General features: G+C 68.1%; 2 protein-coding genes across 4 annotated transcripts; both read right to left on the reverse strand.

Annotated features, from left to right (window-relative positions):
• Positions 1 to 506: 506 nt before the first annotated feature.
• LOC309452303 (interferon regulatory factor 9-like) lies at positions 507 to 11,909 on the reverse strand. Of its 3 annotated transcripts, XM_082076942.1 has the most exons (9): positions 11,434 to 11,909; positions 7,479 to 9,825; positions 4,999 to 5,259; positions 4,144 to 4,195; positions 3,993 to 4,061; positions 2,862 to 3,239; positions 2,158 to 2,273; positions 1,007 to 1,074; positions 507 to 940 (listed from the first exon to the last, which is right to left on the reverse strand). In XM_082076942.1, coding segments are annotated over exons 2-9 (2,991 nt in total). In that variant the 5' UTR covers positions 9,525 to 9,825; positions 11,434 to 11,909; the 3' UTR covers positions 507 to 939. The 3 variants fall into 3 exon arrangements, with proteins under 3 accessions (XP_081933068.1, XP_081933070.1, XP_081933069.1); XM_082076944.1 differs by lacking the exon at positions 11,434 to 11,909 and adding an exon at positions 9,850 to 9,904 and having other exon boundaries at positions 507 to 1,074; positions 7,479 to 7,647; XM_082076943.1 differs by lacking the exon at positions 2,862 to 3,239 and having other exon boundaries at positions 507 to 1,074.
• On the reverse strand, positions 10,787 to 13,679 carry NDUFB11 (NADH:ubiquinone oxidoreductase subunit B11). The gene is made up of 3 exons (XM_082076945.1): positions 13,483 to 13,679; positions 12,271 to 12,401; positions 10,787 to 11,052 (listed from the first exon to the last, which is right to left on the reverse strand). The coding sequence occupies exons 1-3, from the start codon at positions 13,651 to 13,653 to the stop codon at positions 10,929 to 10,931; spliced, it is 426 nt and encodes a 141-aa protein (XP_081933071.1). The 5' UTR covers positions 13,654 to 13,679; the 3' UTR covers positions 10,787 to 10,928.
• Positions 13,680 to 14,011: the final 332 nt, after the last annotated feature.

The following is a 14,011-nucleotide window of genomic DNA, read 5'->3' on the forward strand; positions in this document are numbered from 1 at the left end:
ATAGCTCAGGATCGGCCCCTCCCCCCCCCCGCGGGCCCCCATTGGTCCCGTGTACATATGTAAATAAGGGGGCGGGGTTTTCTAGGCTGCGCGGCCCCGCCCCCTCCACACCACACACACCCCCCCGCGCGGAAATGACGTCATGGGGGGGGGGCGGGGCCGCGGCGCTCGGGCTGTTTCCCACCATTAAAGCCTCCGAGGGACCCAGGCGTCCGGGTGACCTCGGGTGACCCCACCACCCCCCCCCACGTGGGGGCGAGGGGGCGGGGCCTGGGGGGGGTGGGCGGGGCTTCCCGCGCCGCGTTCTGAGTGGGCCGAGGGAGGGGAGACGCGAGGGGGCGGGGCCGCCGAACCCGGAAGCTCCGCCCCTTGCAGCCCATTGGGCCACGAGGGGGCGGGGCCGCCGAGCGCGGAAGCTCCGCCCCTTGCAGCCCATTGGGCCGCCAGCAAAGCCCCAAATCCCCCCCGTTTTGAACCATTTTGGCCCAAATTCGCCCCAAAATTGAGACGAGGCAGAAAAATCTTTAATCAGGCGGATTCGAGCCCAAAATGTGGGGCAGATGTGGGGCAGATGTGGGGCAGTTATGGGGCAGATGTGGGGCAGATGTGGGGCACATATGGGGCAGATATGGGGCAGATGTTGGGCAGTTATGGGGCAGATATGGGGCAGATATGGGGGTAGATATGGGGCAGATATGGGGGGTAGATATGGGGCAGATATGGGGCAGTTGTGGGGCCACTTATGGGGCCAGTTGTGGGGCAGTTGGCTGGTTATGGGCCACTTGTGGGGCACTTGTGGGGCTGGTTATGGGGCCACTTGTGGGGCAGCTGTGGGGCTGGTTATGGGGCACTTGTGGGGCACTTGTGGGGCTGGTTCTGCCCTGGTTGTGGGACTAAGGGGGCTGGTTTTAGGCCAGTTATGGGGCGGTTATGGGGCGGTTATGGGGCGGTTATGGGGCAGCTATGGGGCGGTTATGGGGCAGCTATGGGGCGGTTATGGGGCAGCTATGGGGCAGCTATGGGGCTCGGGGGGGCGGCGCCGTCGAGCAGCTCGCGGGCGAAGGCCTGTTCCAGCTGGGGGAGGGGACAGCGACCCACAGTGACCCACAGTGACCCACAGTGACCCACACATTGACCCACAGTGACCCACAGTGACCCACTGTGACCCACACATTGACCCACACATTGACCCACACATTGACCCATATCCCCACTGTGACCCACACATTGACCCACATCCCCCATTGCAACCCATTGACCCACACACTGACCCACATCCCGACCCACACATTGACCCACACATTGACCCACACACTGACCCACATCCCCATTGACCCACATCCCGACCTACACATTGACCCACACATTGACCCACATACCCATTGACCCACACACTGACCCACACATTGACCCACATACCCATTGACCCACATCCCCCCACATCCCCCCCCATTTTGCCCCATATCTCCCAGATCCTGCCCCACATCCACCCCATCCTGCCCCACATCCTGCCCCACATCCTGCCCCACATCCCCCCCACATCCCCCTCCATCCTGCCCCCCACATCCCCCCATCCTGCCCCACATCCTGCCCCACATCCCCCCATCCTGCCCCACATCCTGCCCCACATCCTGCCCCACATCCCCCCATCCCGCCCCACATCCCCCCATCCCGCCCCCCATCCCGCCCCACATCCTGCCCCACATCCCCCCATCCCGCCCCACATCCCCCCATCCCGCCCCCCATCCCGCCCCACATCCTGCCCCACATCCCCCCATCCTGCCCCACATCCTGCCCCACATCCTGCCCCACATCCCCCCATCCCGCCCCACATCCCCCCATCCCGCCCCACATCCCGCCCCACATCCTGCCCCACATCCCCCCATCCCGCCCCCCATCCTGCCCCACATCCCCCCATCCCGCCCCACATCCCCCCATCCCGCCCCCCATCCCGCCCCACATCCTGCCCCACATCCCCCCATCCCGCCCCCCATCCTGCCCCACATCCCCCCATCCCGCCCCACATCCCCCCATCCCGCCCCCCATCCCGCCCCACATCCTGCCCCACATCCCCCCATCCTGCCCCACATCCCCCCACCTCCTGCCCCACATCCCGCCCCCCCATCCTGCCCCACATCCTGCCCCCCATCCCCCCACCTGCAGCACGAGGGGTCGGTTGTGGGGCCCGTCGTGGGGTCCCAGCTCCTGCCCCACGGCCAAGGTCACGTGATGCTGGGGGCGGGGCCCCCGCCCGGCGCGGTGCTGCCCCACGGCTGCGGGGGAGGGGCACGTGTGGGGCGGGATGTGGGGCGGGGGGAGGGGAGATATGGGGTGGGATGGGGATCTATGGGGCAGGGCGGGGGGATCTATGGGGTGGGGGAGCTATAGAGCAGGATAGGGATCTATGGGGCAGGGTGGGTATCTATAGGTCACTTATGGGTCACTATGGGGTGTCTATGGGTCACTATGTGTCTATGGGTCCCTATGGGGTATCTATGGGTATCTATGGGTCCCTATGGGGTATCTATGGGTCCCTATGGGTCCCTATGGGGTATCTATGGGGTATCTATGGGTCCCTATGGGGTATCTATGGGTCCCTATGGGGTGTCTATGGGTCCCTATGGGTCCCTATGGGTCCCTATGGGTATCTATGGGTCCCTATGGGTATCTATGGGTCGCTATGGGGTATCTATGGGGTATCTATGGGTCCCTATGGGTCGCTATGGGTCGCTATGGGGTATCTATGGGGTATCTATGGGTCCCTATGGGTATCTATGGGTCGCTATGGGGTATCTATGGGGTATCTATGGGTCCCTATGGGGTATCTATGGGTCGCTATGGGGTGTCTATGGGTCACTCACCGGTGCGGAACCTCAGCGCGTCGAAGGCCAGCACCAGCTGCGCCCCCTGCAGGGCCCCCCCGGCCCCGTGCGCCCCCCACCAGTGCAGCCCCTCCCCCCCCCGCCCCCCCTCCCCGCCCCGCCCCCCCCTCCTCCTGAGGAACAGCCCCCGGGGGGCGCTGCCCAGCAAGACCCCGCCCCCCAGCCCCCCCCGCAGCGGGGGGGGGAGGGGCTGCACGAGCAAGCGGGGGAGGGGCGGGGGGAGGGGGGAGGGGGCGTGGTTTGCCCCAGCCCCCTCCTCCCCACCCCCCTCGGCCAATAGGAATTCGCCGGGGGGGAGGCGGCCGCTCCAGGTCAGCGCCCCCCCCAGGAAGAGCCGCAGCACAAGCGCCGCCCCCCCTGCCACGGGAGGACACGCCCACTGAGGGGAGGGGCCAAGGGGAAGGACACGCCCCCTCCCCTGGAACAGTTAGAGGCAGAGTGGCCCCGCCCACTGAGGGGAGGACACGCCCCCGCCCCCCCCAGGAACACGCCCACTAAGGGGAGGGGCCAAGGGGAAGGACACGCCCCCCTCCCCCCAACTGGTAGAGGCAGGGTGGCCCCGCCCACTGTAGGGAGGGGCCAAGGAAGTTCACGCCCACCAAGGGGAGGGGCCAAGGCAAGGACACGCCCGTCGAGGGGAGGGGCCAAGGGGAGGGACACGCCCATCAAGGGAAGGGGCCAAGGGGAAGGACACGCCCACTAATGGGAGGGGCCATGGGGAGGGACACGCCCACCAATGGGGGGGCAAGGAGAAGGACACGCCCACTAATGGGAGGGGGCAAAGGGGAAGGACATGCCCACCAAGGGGAGGGGCCAATTGGAGGACACGCCCACTAAGGGGAGGGGCCAAGGGGAAGGACACGCCCACCAAGGGGAGGGGCCAAGGGGAAGGACACGCCCACCAAAGGGGAGGGGCCAAAGGGAAGGACACACAGGCCCCCCCGGAACAGTAAGAGGGACAGAATGGCCCCGCCCACTAAGGGGAGGAGCCAAGGGGAAGGACACGCCCCCCCGGAACTGGTAGAGGCAGGGTGGGTGGCCCCGCCCACCAAGGGGAGGGGCCAAGGGGAAGGACACGCCCACCAAGGGGCGGAGCCAAGGGAGGCTGACCTTCTGGTGGGGGGAGGGGCTCTGCGCTGTCAATCACGATCTGCAGGCGCGGAAGGGGCGGGGCCAGGCCTGTGGGCGGGGTCAATGCTGAGACCACGCCCCCCCGTGACCCCCAGTGACCCCCCCGACCTCTTGACCCTCCCCCACTCACCAGTGGCTATTGGTTCTGGCTCCGCCTCCTGCTCAGCGCTGGGGGGAGGGGCCTGGGGGGCGGGGCCGCGCGTGAGGCGGGGCCAATACAGCCCAGGGCCCCGCCCACAAACCCATAGCCCCGCCCACATCCCATAGCTCCAATCACACCACACAGCCCCGTCTATATTGTCTCTACCCCATAGCCCCGCCCACACTGTCCCCGTAGCCCCGCCCACACTGTCCCCGTAGCCCCGCCCACTCCCATAGCCCCACCTACCGACATAGCCCCACCCACCCAATAGCCCCGCCCACTCCCCCAGCCCCACCCACCCGACAGCTGCACCCACTCCCATAGCCCAGCCCACGCCCATAGCCCCGCCCACTCCCGTTACCCGCCCACCACAAAGCTCCCCCCACTCCCATAGACCCACCCACCCCATCCCCACCCACTCCCATAGCCCCGCCCACATTGTCCCCATCCCCATAGCCCCGCCCACCCCTAAACCCGCCCACCCCTAACCCCACCCACCCCATAGCCCCGCCCACTTCTGGAACCCCACCCACCCCCATAGCTCCGCCCACCCCATAGTCCCACCCACCCCCATAGCCCCACCCACCCCATAGCCCCACCCACCCCATAGCCCCGCCCACTTCTGGAACCCCACCCACCCCCATAGTCCCACCCACCCCCATAGCCCCACCCACCCTATAGCCCCACCCACCCCCATAGCCCCGCCCACCCCTATCCCCACCCACCCCAAATCTCCACCCACCCCAAATCTCCACCCACTCCCATAGCCCCACCCACATTGTCCCCCACGACCCCGCCCATCCCACAGCCCCGCCCACCCCCCCTTAGCCCCGCCCCCCCCACCTCCTCCCCGGGCTCCCCCTCCTCTTCAGCCCCCTCCTTCTCCTCCCTTGGCCCCGCCCCCTTGGCGCGCGGGGGGCGTGGCCGGGGCGGGGCGGGCAGCAGGCGGTACACGCGGTAGGGGCGTGGCCCGTCGGTCCGGCCCCGCCCCCGGATCTCCCGGAAGTCGGGGCTGCGGTTCAGGGCGCAGCGCAGGCGGCACTTCCAGCCCGACGGGTCCGGGGGGGCGCCGGGGTGGAGCCGCCCCTTGAACTCCGCCCACGCCTGCCGGGGACACGCCCACTGACACGCCCAGTGATACACTCCCCCCCCCCCCCACTGACAAACCCATTGATACACCCACCCATGGACACGCCCACTGACACGCCCATTGATAGACCCATTGATACAGCCACCCATGGACACGCCCACTCAGGCGGCCGGCCGGGGACACGCCCACCGACACGCCCATTGACACGCCCACCCATGGAGACGCCCATTGATACACCCACCCCCACTGACTAAGCCATTGATACACTCACCAGTGGACACGCCCACCCAAGGACACGCCCACCCAAGGACACGCCCACTGACACACCCACCCATGGACACACCCACTGACCCACCCACCCATGGACACGCCCACTGACACACCCACCCATGGACACACCCACCCATGGACACACCCACTGACACACCCACCGGGGACACGCCCACTGACACACCCACCAATGGACACGCCCACCCATGGACACGCCCACTGACACACCCACCAATGGACACGCCCACCCATGGACACGCCCACTGACACGCCCATCCACGGACACGCCCATTGGTACAACCCCCCCCCACTGACATACCCATTGATACACTCACCAATGGACACGCCCACCCATGGACACGCCCACTGACACACCCATTGATACACCCACCCATGGACACGCCCACTGACACACCCACTAACACGCCCACCCATGGACACGCCCACCCGTGGACACACCCACTGACACACCCATTGATACAACCACCAATGGACACGCCCACTGACACACCCATTGATAGACCCATTGATACAGCCACCCATGGACACGCCCACTCAGGCGGCCGGCCGGGGACACGCCCACCGACACGCCCATTGACACGCCCACCCATGGAGACGCCCATTGATACACCCACCCCCACTGACTAAGGCATTGATACACTCACCAATGGACACGCCCACCCAAGGACACGCCCACCCAAGGACACGCCCACTGACCCACCCACCCATGGACACGCCCACTGACACACCCACCCATGGACACGCCCACTGACACACCCACCCATGGACACATCCACCCATGGACACACCCACTGACACACCCACCGGGGACACGCCCACTGACACACCCACCAATGGACACGCCCACCCATGGACACGCCCACTGACACACCCACCAATGGACACGCCCACCCATGGACACGCCCACTGACACGCCCATCCACGGACACGCCCATTGGTACAACCCCCCCCCACTGACATACCCATTGATACACTCACCAATGGACACGCCCACCCATGGACACGCCACTGACACACCCATTGATACACCCACCCATGGACACGCCCACTGACACACCCACTAACACGCCCACCCATGGACACGCCCACCAGTGGACACACCCACTGACACACCCATTGATACAACCACCCATGGACACGCCCACTGACACACCCACTGACACGCCCACCCATGGACACGCCCACCCGTGGACACACCCACTGACACGCCCATTGATACAACCACCCATGGACACACCCACTGACACACCCACCAATGGACACGCCCACCCATGGACACGCCCACTGACACACCCATTGATGCACCCATGGACACGCCCACCCACGGCCAGCCAGCCTTTCTGGCCCCGCCCCCATTTCCCGGCCCCACCCCCACTCCCCTGCTCCGCCCTCCCCTGCACAGCACCCCTTGGCCCCGCCCCCACTCCCAGACCCCGCCCTCAAAGGGCAAGAGGGCAGCTGTGGCCCCGCCCACATTCCCAGGCCCCGCCCCCGTCCCGCGGCCCCGTCCTCACCCTGCAGAGCGCCGCCCCGGCCCCGCCCCCATTCCCGGCCCCGCCCCCATCCCGCGGCCCCGCCCATACCCCCCGGCACCGCCCCCATTCCCAGGTCCCGCCCTCCCCCTGCAGAGCACCGCCCCGGCCCCGCCCCCATTCCCCGGCCCCGCCCCCATTCCCCGGCCCCGCCCCCATTCCCCGGCCCCGCCCCCATTCCCCGGCCCCGCCCCCATTCCCCGGCCCCGCCCCCATCCCGCGGCCCCGCCCCCATTCCCGGCCCCGCCCTCCCCTGCAGAGCGCCGCCCCGGCCCCGCCCCCATTCCCCGGCCCCGCCCCCATCCCGCGGCCCCGCCCCCATCCCGCGGCCCCGCCCTCCCCCTGCAGAGCCCCGCCCCGGCCCCGCCCCCATTCCCGACCCCGCCCCCATTCCCTGGCCCCGCCCTCACCCTGCAGAGCGCGGTGCCGGCCCCGCCCCCGGCCCCGCCCCTCCCCGCGCGCCCCCACGGGATTCGCAGCGCCCGGCGCTCGGGGTCGTCCCATTGGAGGCCGGGGAAGCGCCCACTGGAGAGCTGCGCCAGGAGCCAGGGGCGGAGCCTGCGCTCCGACATACGGACACTGCGGACGGACGGACGGACATGGGCACGGGACACGTGGATGGACATGGGACACACAGACACGGGACACACAGACAAACATATGGACATGGGACACACGGACATGGGACGCACGGACAGACAGACGGACACACGGACCCGGGACACACGGACGCAGGACAGACGGACAGACAGACATGGGACACACAGACACGGGACAGACAGACAAACATATGGACATGGGACACACGGACACGGGACGCACGGACAGACAGGGGACACACGGACCCGGGACACACGGACGCAGGACAGACGGACACGGGACAGACGGACAGACAGACATGGGACACACAGACACGGGACAGACAGATGGACAGACACGGGACACACGGACAGACAGACGGACATGGGACACACGGACAGACAGACGGACATGGGGCACACGGACACGGGACAGACAGACACGGACACACGGACACGGGACACACGGACACGGGACAAAGGGACAGACACACGGACATGGGACACAAGGACAGACAGATGGACATGGTACACAAGGACACGGGACAGACGGACAGACACGGGCCAGACAGATGGACAGACATGGGGCACACGGACATGGACAGACGGACACACGGACAGACACAAGACACACGGACACAGGACACACGGGACAGACGGACAGACAGACAGACATGGGACACAGGACAGACAGACGGACATGGGACACATGGACACGGGACAGACGGACACAGGACAGACGGACACGGGACAGACAGACAGACGGACAGACACGGGACACATGGACACGGGACACACGGACAGACACGGGACAGACAGACACAGGACAGACGGACAGACGGACATGGGACACACGGACAGACATGGGACACATGGCACACACAGACACGGACAGACGGACACGGGACACACAGACAGACATGGGACACAGGGACAGACAGACGGACACGGACACACGGACACGGGACAGACAGACACGGACACACGGACATGGGACACACGGACAGACAGACGGACATGGGGCACAAGGACACGGGACAGACGGACAGACACGGGCCAGACAGATGGACAGACACGGGCCAGACAGATGGACAGACATGGGGCACACGGACATGGGACAGACGGACACACGGACACGGGACACACGGACAGACGGACAGACATGGGACACACAGACATGGGACACACGGACAAACACAGGACAGACGGACACGGACACACAGACAGACAGACATGGGACACATGGACAGACAGACGGACACACGGACACACGGACACAGGACAGACGGACACGGGACACACGGACAGACACGGGACAGACAGACACAGGACAGACGGACAGACGGACATGGGACACACGGACAGACAGACGGACATGGCACACACAGACACAGGACAGACGGACACGGACACACAGACAGACATGGGACACATGGACAGACAGACGGACACGGACACACGGACACGGGACAGACGGACACGGACACACGGACACGGGACAAAGGGACAGACACACAGACATGGGACACAAGGACAGACAGACGGACATGGGGCACAAGGACACGGGACAGACGGACAGACACGGGACAGACAGATGGACAGACACGGGACAGACGGACATGGGACAGACGGACACACGGACACGGGACACACGGACAGACACAAGACACACAGACACAGGACACACGGGACAGACGGACATGGACAGACGGACACACGGACACGGGACAGACAGACACACGGACAGACACGGGACACACGGACATGGACAGACGGACATGGGACAGACAGACAGACATGGGGCACACAGACACGGGACACACGGACGGACACGGGACACAGGACACACAGACACGGGACAGACAGACAGACGGACATGGGACATTAGCCCCATGGGGACATGGGGACAAGGGGTCCCCCCGAACTCCTGGGTCCCTTGGGGCACTCCTGGGTCCCCCCCGAACTCCTGGGTCCCTTGGGGCACTCCTGGGTCCCCCCCGAACTCCTGGGTCCCCCCCGAACTCCTGGGTCCCTTGGGGCACTCCTGGGTCCCTCCCGCACTCCTGGGTCCCTTGGGGCACTCCTGGGTCCCTTGGGGCACTCCTGGGTCCCTCCCGCACTCCTGGGTCCCTTGGGGCACTCCTGGGTCCCTGGGGCACTCCTGGGTCCCTCCCGCACTCTAATCGCCCCCCCCCCCGCTCACCTCCGTTGGGCGCCGCCGCTTCCTCGAAATCACGTGACGCCGCTGGCCCCGCCCCTCCCGGGCGTGCTCAGAGGCGGGAGGGGGCGGGGCCAGCGGGAGGGGGCGGGGCCAGCGGCGCATGCGCTCAACGCGCCCCCGGGGAAGCGGGGCGGCTTATCAGTGAGCCCCAAGTGCCCCATAGGGACCCCAGGGACCCCCAAGTGACCCATAGGGACCCCAGGGACCCCCAAGTGACCCCCAAGTGACCCATAGGGACCCATCAGTGACCCCCAAGTGCCCCATAGGAACCCCAGGGACCCCCAAGTGACCCCCAAGTGCCCCATAGGGACCCCAGGGACCCCCAAGTGACCCATAGGGACCCATCAGTGACCCCCAAGTGCCCCATAGGAACCCCAGGGACCCCCAAGTGACCCATAGGGACCCATCAGTGACCCCCAAGTGACCCATAGGGACCCCAGGGACCCATAAGTGACCCCCAAGTGACCCATAGGGACCCATCAGTGACCCCCAGGGACCCCCAAGTGCCCCATAGGGACCCCAAACCACCCCCAGAGACCCATAAGTGACCCCCAAGGGCCCTATAGGGACCCATAAGTGACCCCCAGAGACCCATAAGTGACCCCCAAGTGCTCCATAGGGACCCCAAACCACCCCCAGGGACCCATAAGTGACCCCCAAGAGCCCCATAGGGACCCCAGGAACCCATAAGTGACCCCCAAGTGCCCCATAGGAACCCCATAAGTGCCCCATAGGGACCCCATGAGTGACCCCCAAGTGCACCATAGGGACCCTTAGTGCCCCATAGAACCCCATAGGAAACCCATAAGTGACCCATAAGTGACCCCCAAGTGCCCCATAGACACCCCAGACACACAAGGGACCCAAAAGGGACCCAGGAGTTCCCCGCCCCCCCCCCAAAAAAAAAGGGACCCAGGCGTCCGGCCAAGCTCCATCACTTTATTACCCCCCAAAGTATCCAGGAGGGACCCAGGCGTCCGGGGGGGGACCCAGGCGTCCGGGAGGGACCCAGGCGTCCGGGAGGGGACCCAGGCGTCCGGGAGGGGACCCAGGCGTCCGGCTCAGCTGGGGGGGGGCAGGGCGAGGCGGGCGGGGTCGTAGTAATTGGAGGTCAGCAGGGGCTCGCCCCGCCCCTCCCGCTCGCGCACCCGAAGCTCCGCCTCCCGCCGCGCCCACTGCCGCAGCCTGGGGGGAGGGGGCGGGGTCAGGGACCCAGGCGTCCGGGAGGGACCCAGGCGTCCGGGAGGGACCCAGGCGTCCGGGAGGGGACCCAGGCGTCCGGGAGGGGACCCAGGCGTCCGGGAGGGGACCCAGGCATCCGGGTGAATCCCCCCACCCCCCTATAGCCCCCAGGGACCCAGGCGTCCGGGTCAGAACTCCCCCATAACCACCCCCCATAGGGACCCAGGCGTCCGGGTGAGAGACACCCCCCTCCCCCCATAAGGAGAGACCCCAGGTCCCTCAGAATTGCCCCCAAAATGGACTTTGGGGACCCCAAATCCCCCCCCGAACTCCTGGGTCCCCCTCCCCCTCATCTCCCCCCGAACTCCTGGGTCCCTCCCGCACTCCTGGGTCCCTCCCGAACTCCTGGGTCCCTTGGGGCACTCCTGGGTCCCTTGGGGCACTCCTGGGTCCCTCCCACACTCTTGGGTCCCTTGGGGCACTCCTGGGTCCCTTGGGGCACTCCTGGGTCCCTCCCACACTCCTGGGTCCCTTGGGGCACTCCTGGGTCCCTCCCGAACTCCTGGGTCCCTTGGGGCACTCCTGGGTCCCTCCCGTACTCCTGGGTCCCTTGGGGCACTCCTGGGTCCCTTGGGGCACTCCTGGGTCCCTCCCACACTCCTGGGTCCCTTGGGGCACTCCTGGGTCCCTCCCGAACTCCTGGGTCCCTTGGGGCACTCCTGGGTCCCTCCCACACTCTTGGGTCCCTTGGGGCACTCCTGGGTCCCTTGGGGCACTCCTGGGTCCCTCCCGCACTCCTGGGTCCCTTGGGGCACTCCTGGGTCCCTTGGGGCACTCCTGGGTCCCTCCCGAACTCCTGGGTCCCCCTCCCCCCCACTTCCCCCCCCACTCCTGGGTCCCCCCCACCCTCCCGTGTCCCTGGGGCACTCCTGGGTCCCTTGGGGCACTCCTGGGTCCCCCCCGAACTCCTGAGTCCCCCCCGAACTCCTGGGTCCCCCCCGAACTCCTGGGTCCCCCCCGAACTCTGGGTCCCCCCCAATCTCCTGGGTCCCCCCCGAACTCCTGGGTCCCTCAACCTCCTGTGTCCCCCGGACGCCTGGGTCCCCCTTCCCCCCACCTCCCCCAGAACTCCTGGGTCCCTCCCAATCTCCCGTGTCCCCCCCCGCCCTCCCTTGTCCCCCGGGGCACTCCTGGGTCCCCGGGGCACTCCGGGGTCCTCACCCGTAGTCGGGCAGGTAGGCCAGGAACAGCGTCCCCAGCACGATGGCCACGGACACCCCGCTCAGGAACGCCGCCCGCATGTTCAGCGCGTCGGCCGCCGGGTCCCCCGAGAACCCGTGGAAATCGGGGTTCTGCGCCCCCGGACGCCTGGGTCCCCTCGCCAGCGCACGGGGACCCAGGCGTCCGGGGGGACCCAGGCGTCCGGGGGACCCCAGGTGCCCAGTTCACCCCCAATACCCCCCGAGACCTTTACCCTGTTATGGCCCCGCCCCCTCGAGTGGCTCCGCCCCCTGGATCCCCAAGCCCCGCCCACCCACCCACCAAAGGACCCAGGTGTCCATTTCACCCCCAATACCTTTTCCCTCCTTTGGCCCCGCCCCCCGTGTGGCTCCGCCCACTGGTCCCCCAAGCCCCGCCCAGCAAAGGACCAGGCGTCCGGGGGGGACCCAGGCGTCCGGGGGGGACCCAGGTGTCCGGTTTGCCCCCAATACCTTTTCCCTCCTCTGGCCCCGCCCCCTCGAGTGGCTCCGCCCACTGGATCCCCAAGCCCCGCCCACCCACCTGCTAAAGGACCCAGGGCCCCCCGAGACCTTTTCCCTCCTCTGGCCCCGCCCCCTCGTGTGGCTCCGCCCACTGGATCCCCAAGCCCCGCCCACCAAGCCGCCAAAGGACCCAGACGGCTCTCCCAGTCCATCCCCAGGCCCCGCCCATCCCCCAGCCCCGCCCCCTCCTTAAGCCCCGCCCACCCCCTCAAGCCACCCCGGAGGCCCCGCCCACTCCCTCAAGCCGCCCCGGAGGCCCCGCCCCGTCCCCCCAAGCCCCGCCCACTCCCTCAAGCCGCCCCCGGGGCCCCGCCCTGTCGCCCAAGCCCCCCCCCACTCCCTCATGCCGCCCCGGAGGCCCCGCCCACTCCCCCCGTCCCGCCCACTTACTCAAGCCGCCCCAGAGGCCCCGCCCACTCCACCCCAGCCCCGCCCACTCCCTCAAGCCGCCCCGGAGGCCCCGCCCACTCCCTCATGCCGCCCCGGAGGCCCCGCCCACTCCCTCCGCCCCGCCCACTTACTCAAGCCGCCCCAGAGGCCCCGCCCACTCCACCCCAGCCCCGCCCACTCCCTCAAGCCGCCCCGGAGGCCCCGCCCGGTCCCCCCAAGCCCCGCCCACTCCCTCAAGCCGCCCCGGAGGCCCCGCCCCGTCCCCCCCAGCCCCGCCCACCTTCCTCTGCGCCGCCAGCATTGGCTCCTCGTGGTGCGGCTCCGCCCCCAGCGGCGCGGGCGGCAGCGCCACGGCCCCGGCGGGCCCGGCCGAGCGGCCGCGGGTCCCGAGCGGCGCCCGGAGCGCCCGGAGCCCCCCGAGCGACCGCAGCGACCGACCCAGCGCCGCCATCTTCCCGCCGGATCTGCCCGCCCCGCCGCTTCCGTCCCCCGCTCCCGTCCCGAGCCGCACCGCGCTCCCATTGGCTTGTCCGCCCGCCCGTCAGACCGCTCGGCTGTCTCATTGGAAGGCGAGACGTGGGGGCGGGACTGGAGCTGAGGGGGGCGTGACCTTTCCCGCCTCCTGGCGGCGCGCAGCCAATCAGAAGCCGAAGCGCAATTCCCCCCCTCCCCACCCCGCTGCTTAAGGCTGGCCCCGCCACCCCGCGCGCGATAGCCAATCGGAGTGCAGCGAAACGGTGGCGCCCGCCCCCGCCGCGCTGCCATTGGGCGCAAGTCCGCCGCTCGGCTTTCTGATTGGCCGGCGCCAA

This window comes from Streptopelia decaocto (genome assembly GCF_964273445.1).
Source record: "Streptopelia decaocto genome assembly, contig: HAP1_SCAFFOLD_1041, whole genome shotgun sequence".
NCBI lineage: Eukaryota > Metazoa > Chordata > Aves > Columbiformes > Columbidae > Streptopelia > Streptopelia decaocto.

Coding starts and splice junctions, on each gene's coding strand:
- LOC309452303 (XM_082076942.1), bottom strand. CDS start 9,524: ATGTCCGTCTGTCTGTCTGTCCCGTGTCTGTGTGTCCTGTGTCCCGTG. Junction 2,274..2,861: donor CGCGCTGAGGTTCCGCACCG/GTGAGTGACCCA, acceptor CCTCCCCCGCAG/CCGTGGGGCAGCACCGCGCC. Junction 1,075..2,157: donor ACCGACCCCTCGTGCTGCAG/GTGGGGGGATGG, acceptor CCCCTCCCCCAG/CTGGAACAGGCCTTCGCCCG.
- NDUFB11 (XM_082076945.1), bottom strand. CDS start 13,653: ATGGCGGCGCTGGGTCGGTCGCTGCGGTCGCTCGGGGGGCTCCGGGCG. Junction 12,402..13,482: donor TGCTGGCGGCGCAGAGGAAG/GTGGGCGGGGCT, acceptor CCGGGGGCGCAG/AACCCCGATTTCCACGGGTT. Junction 11,053..12,270: donor GCCTACCTGCCCGACTACGG/GTGAGGACCCCG, acceptor CCCTCCCCCCAG/GCTGCGGCAGTGGGCGCGGC.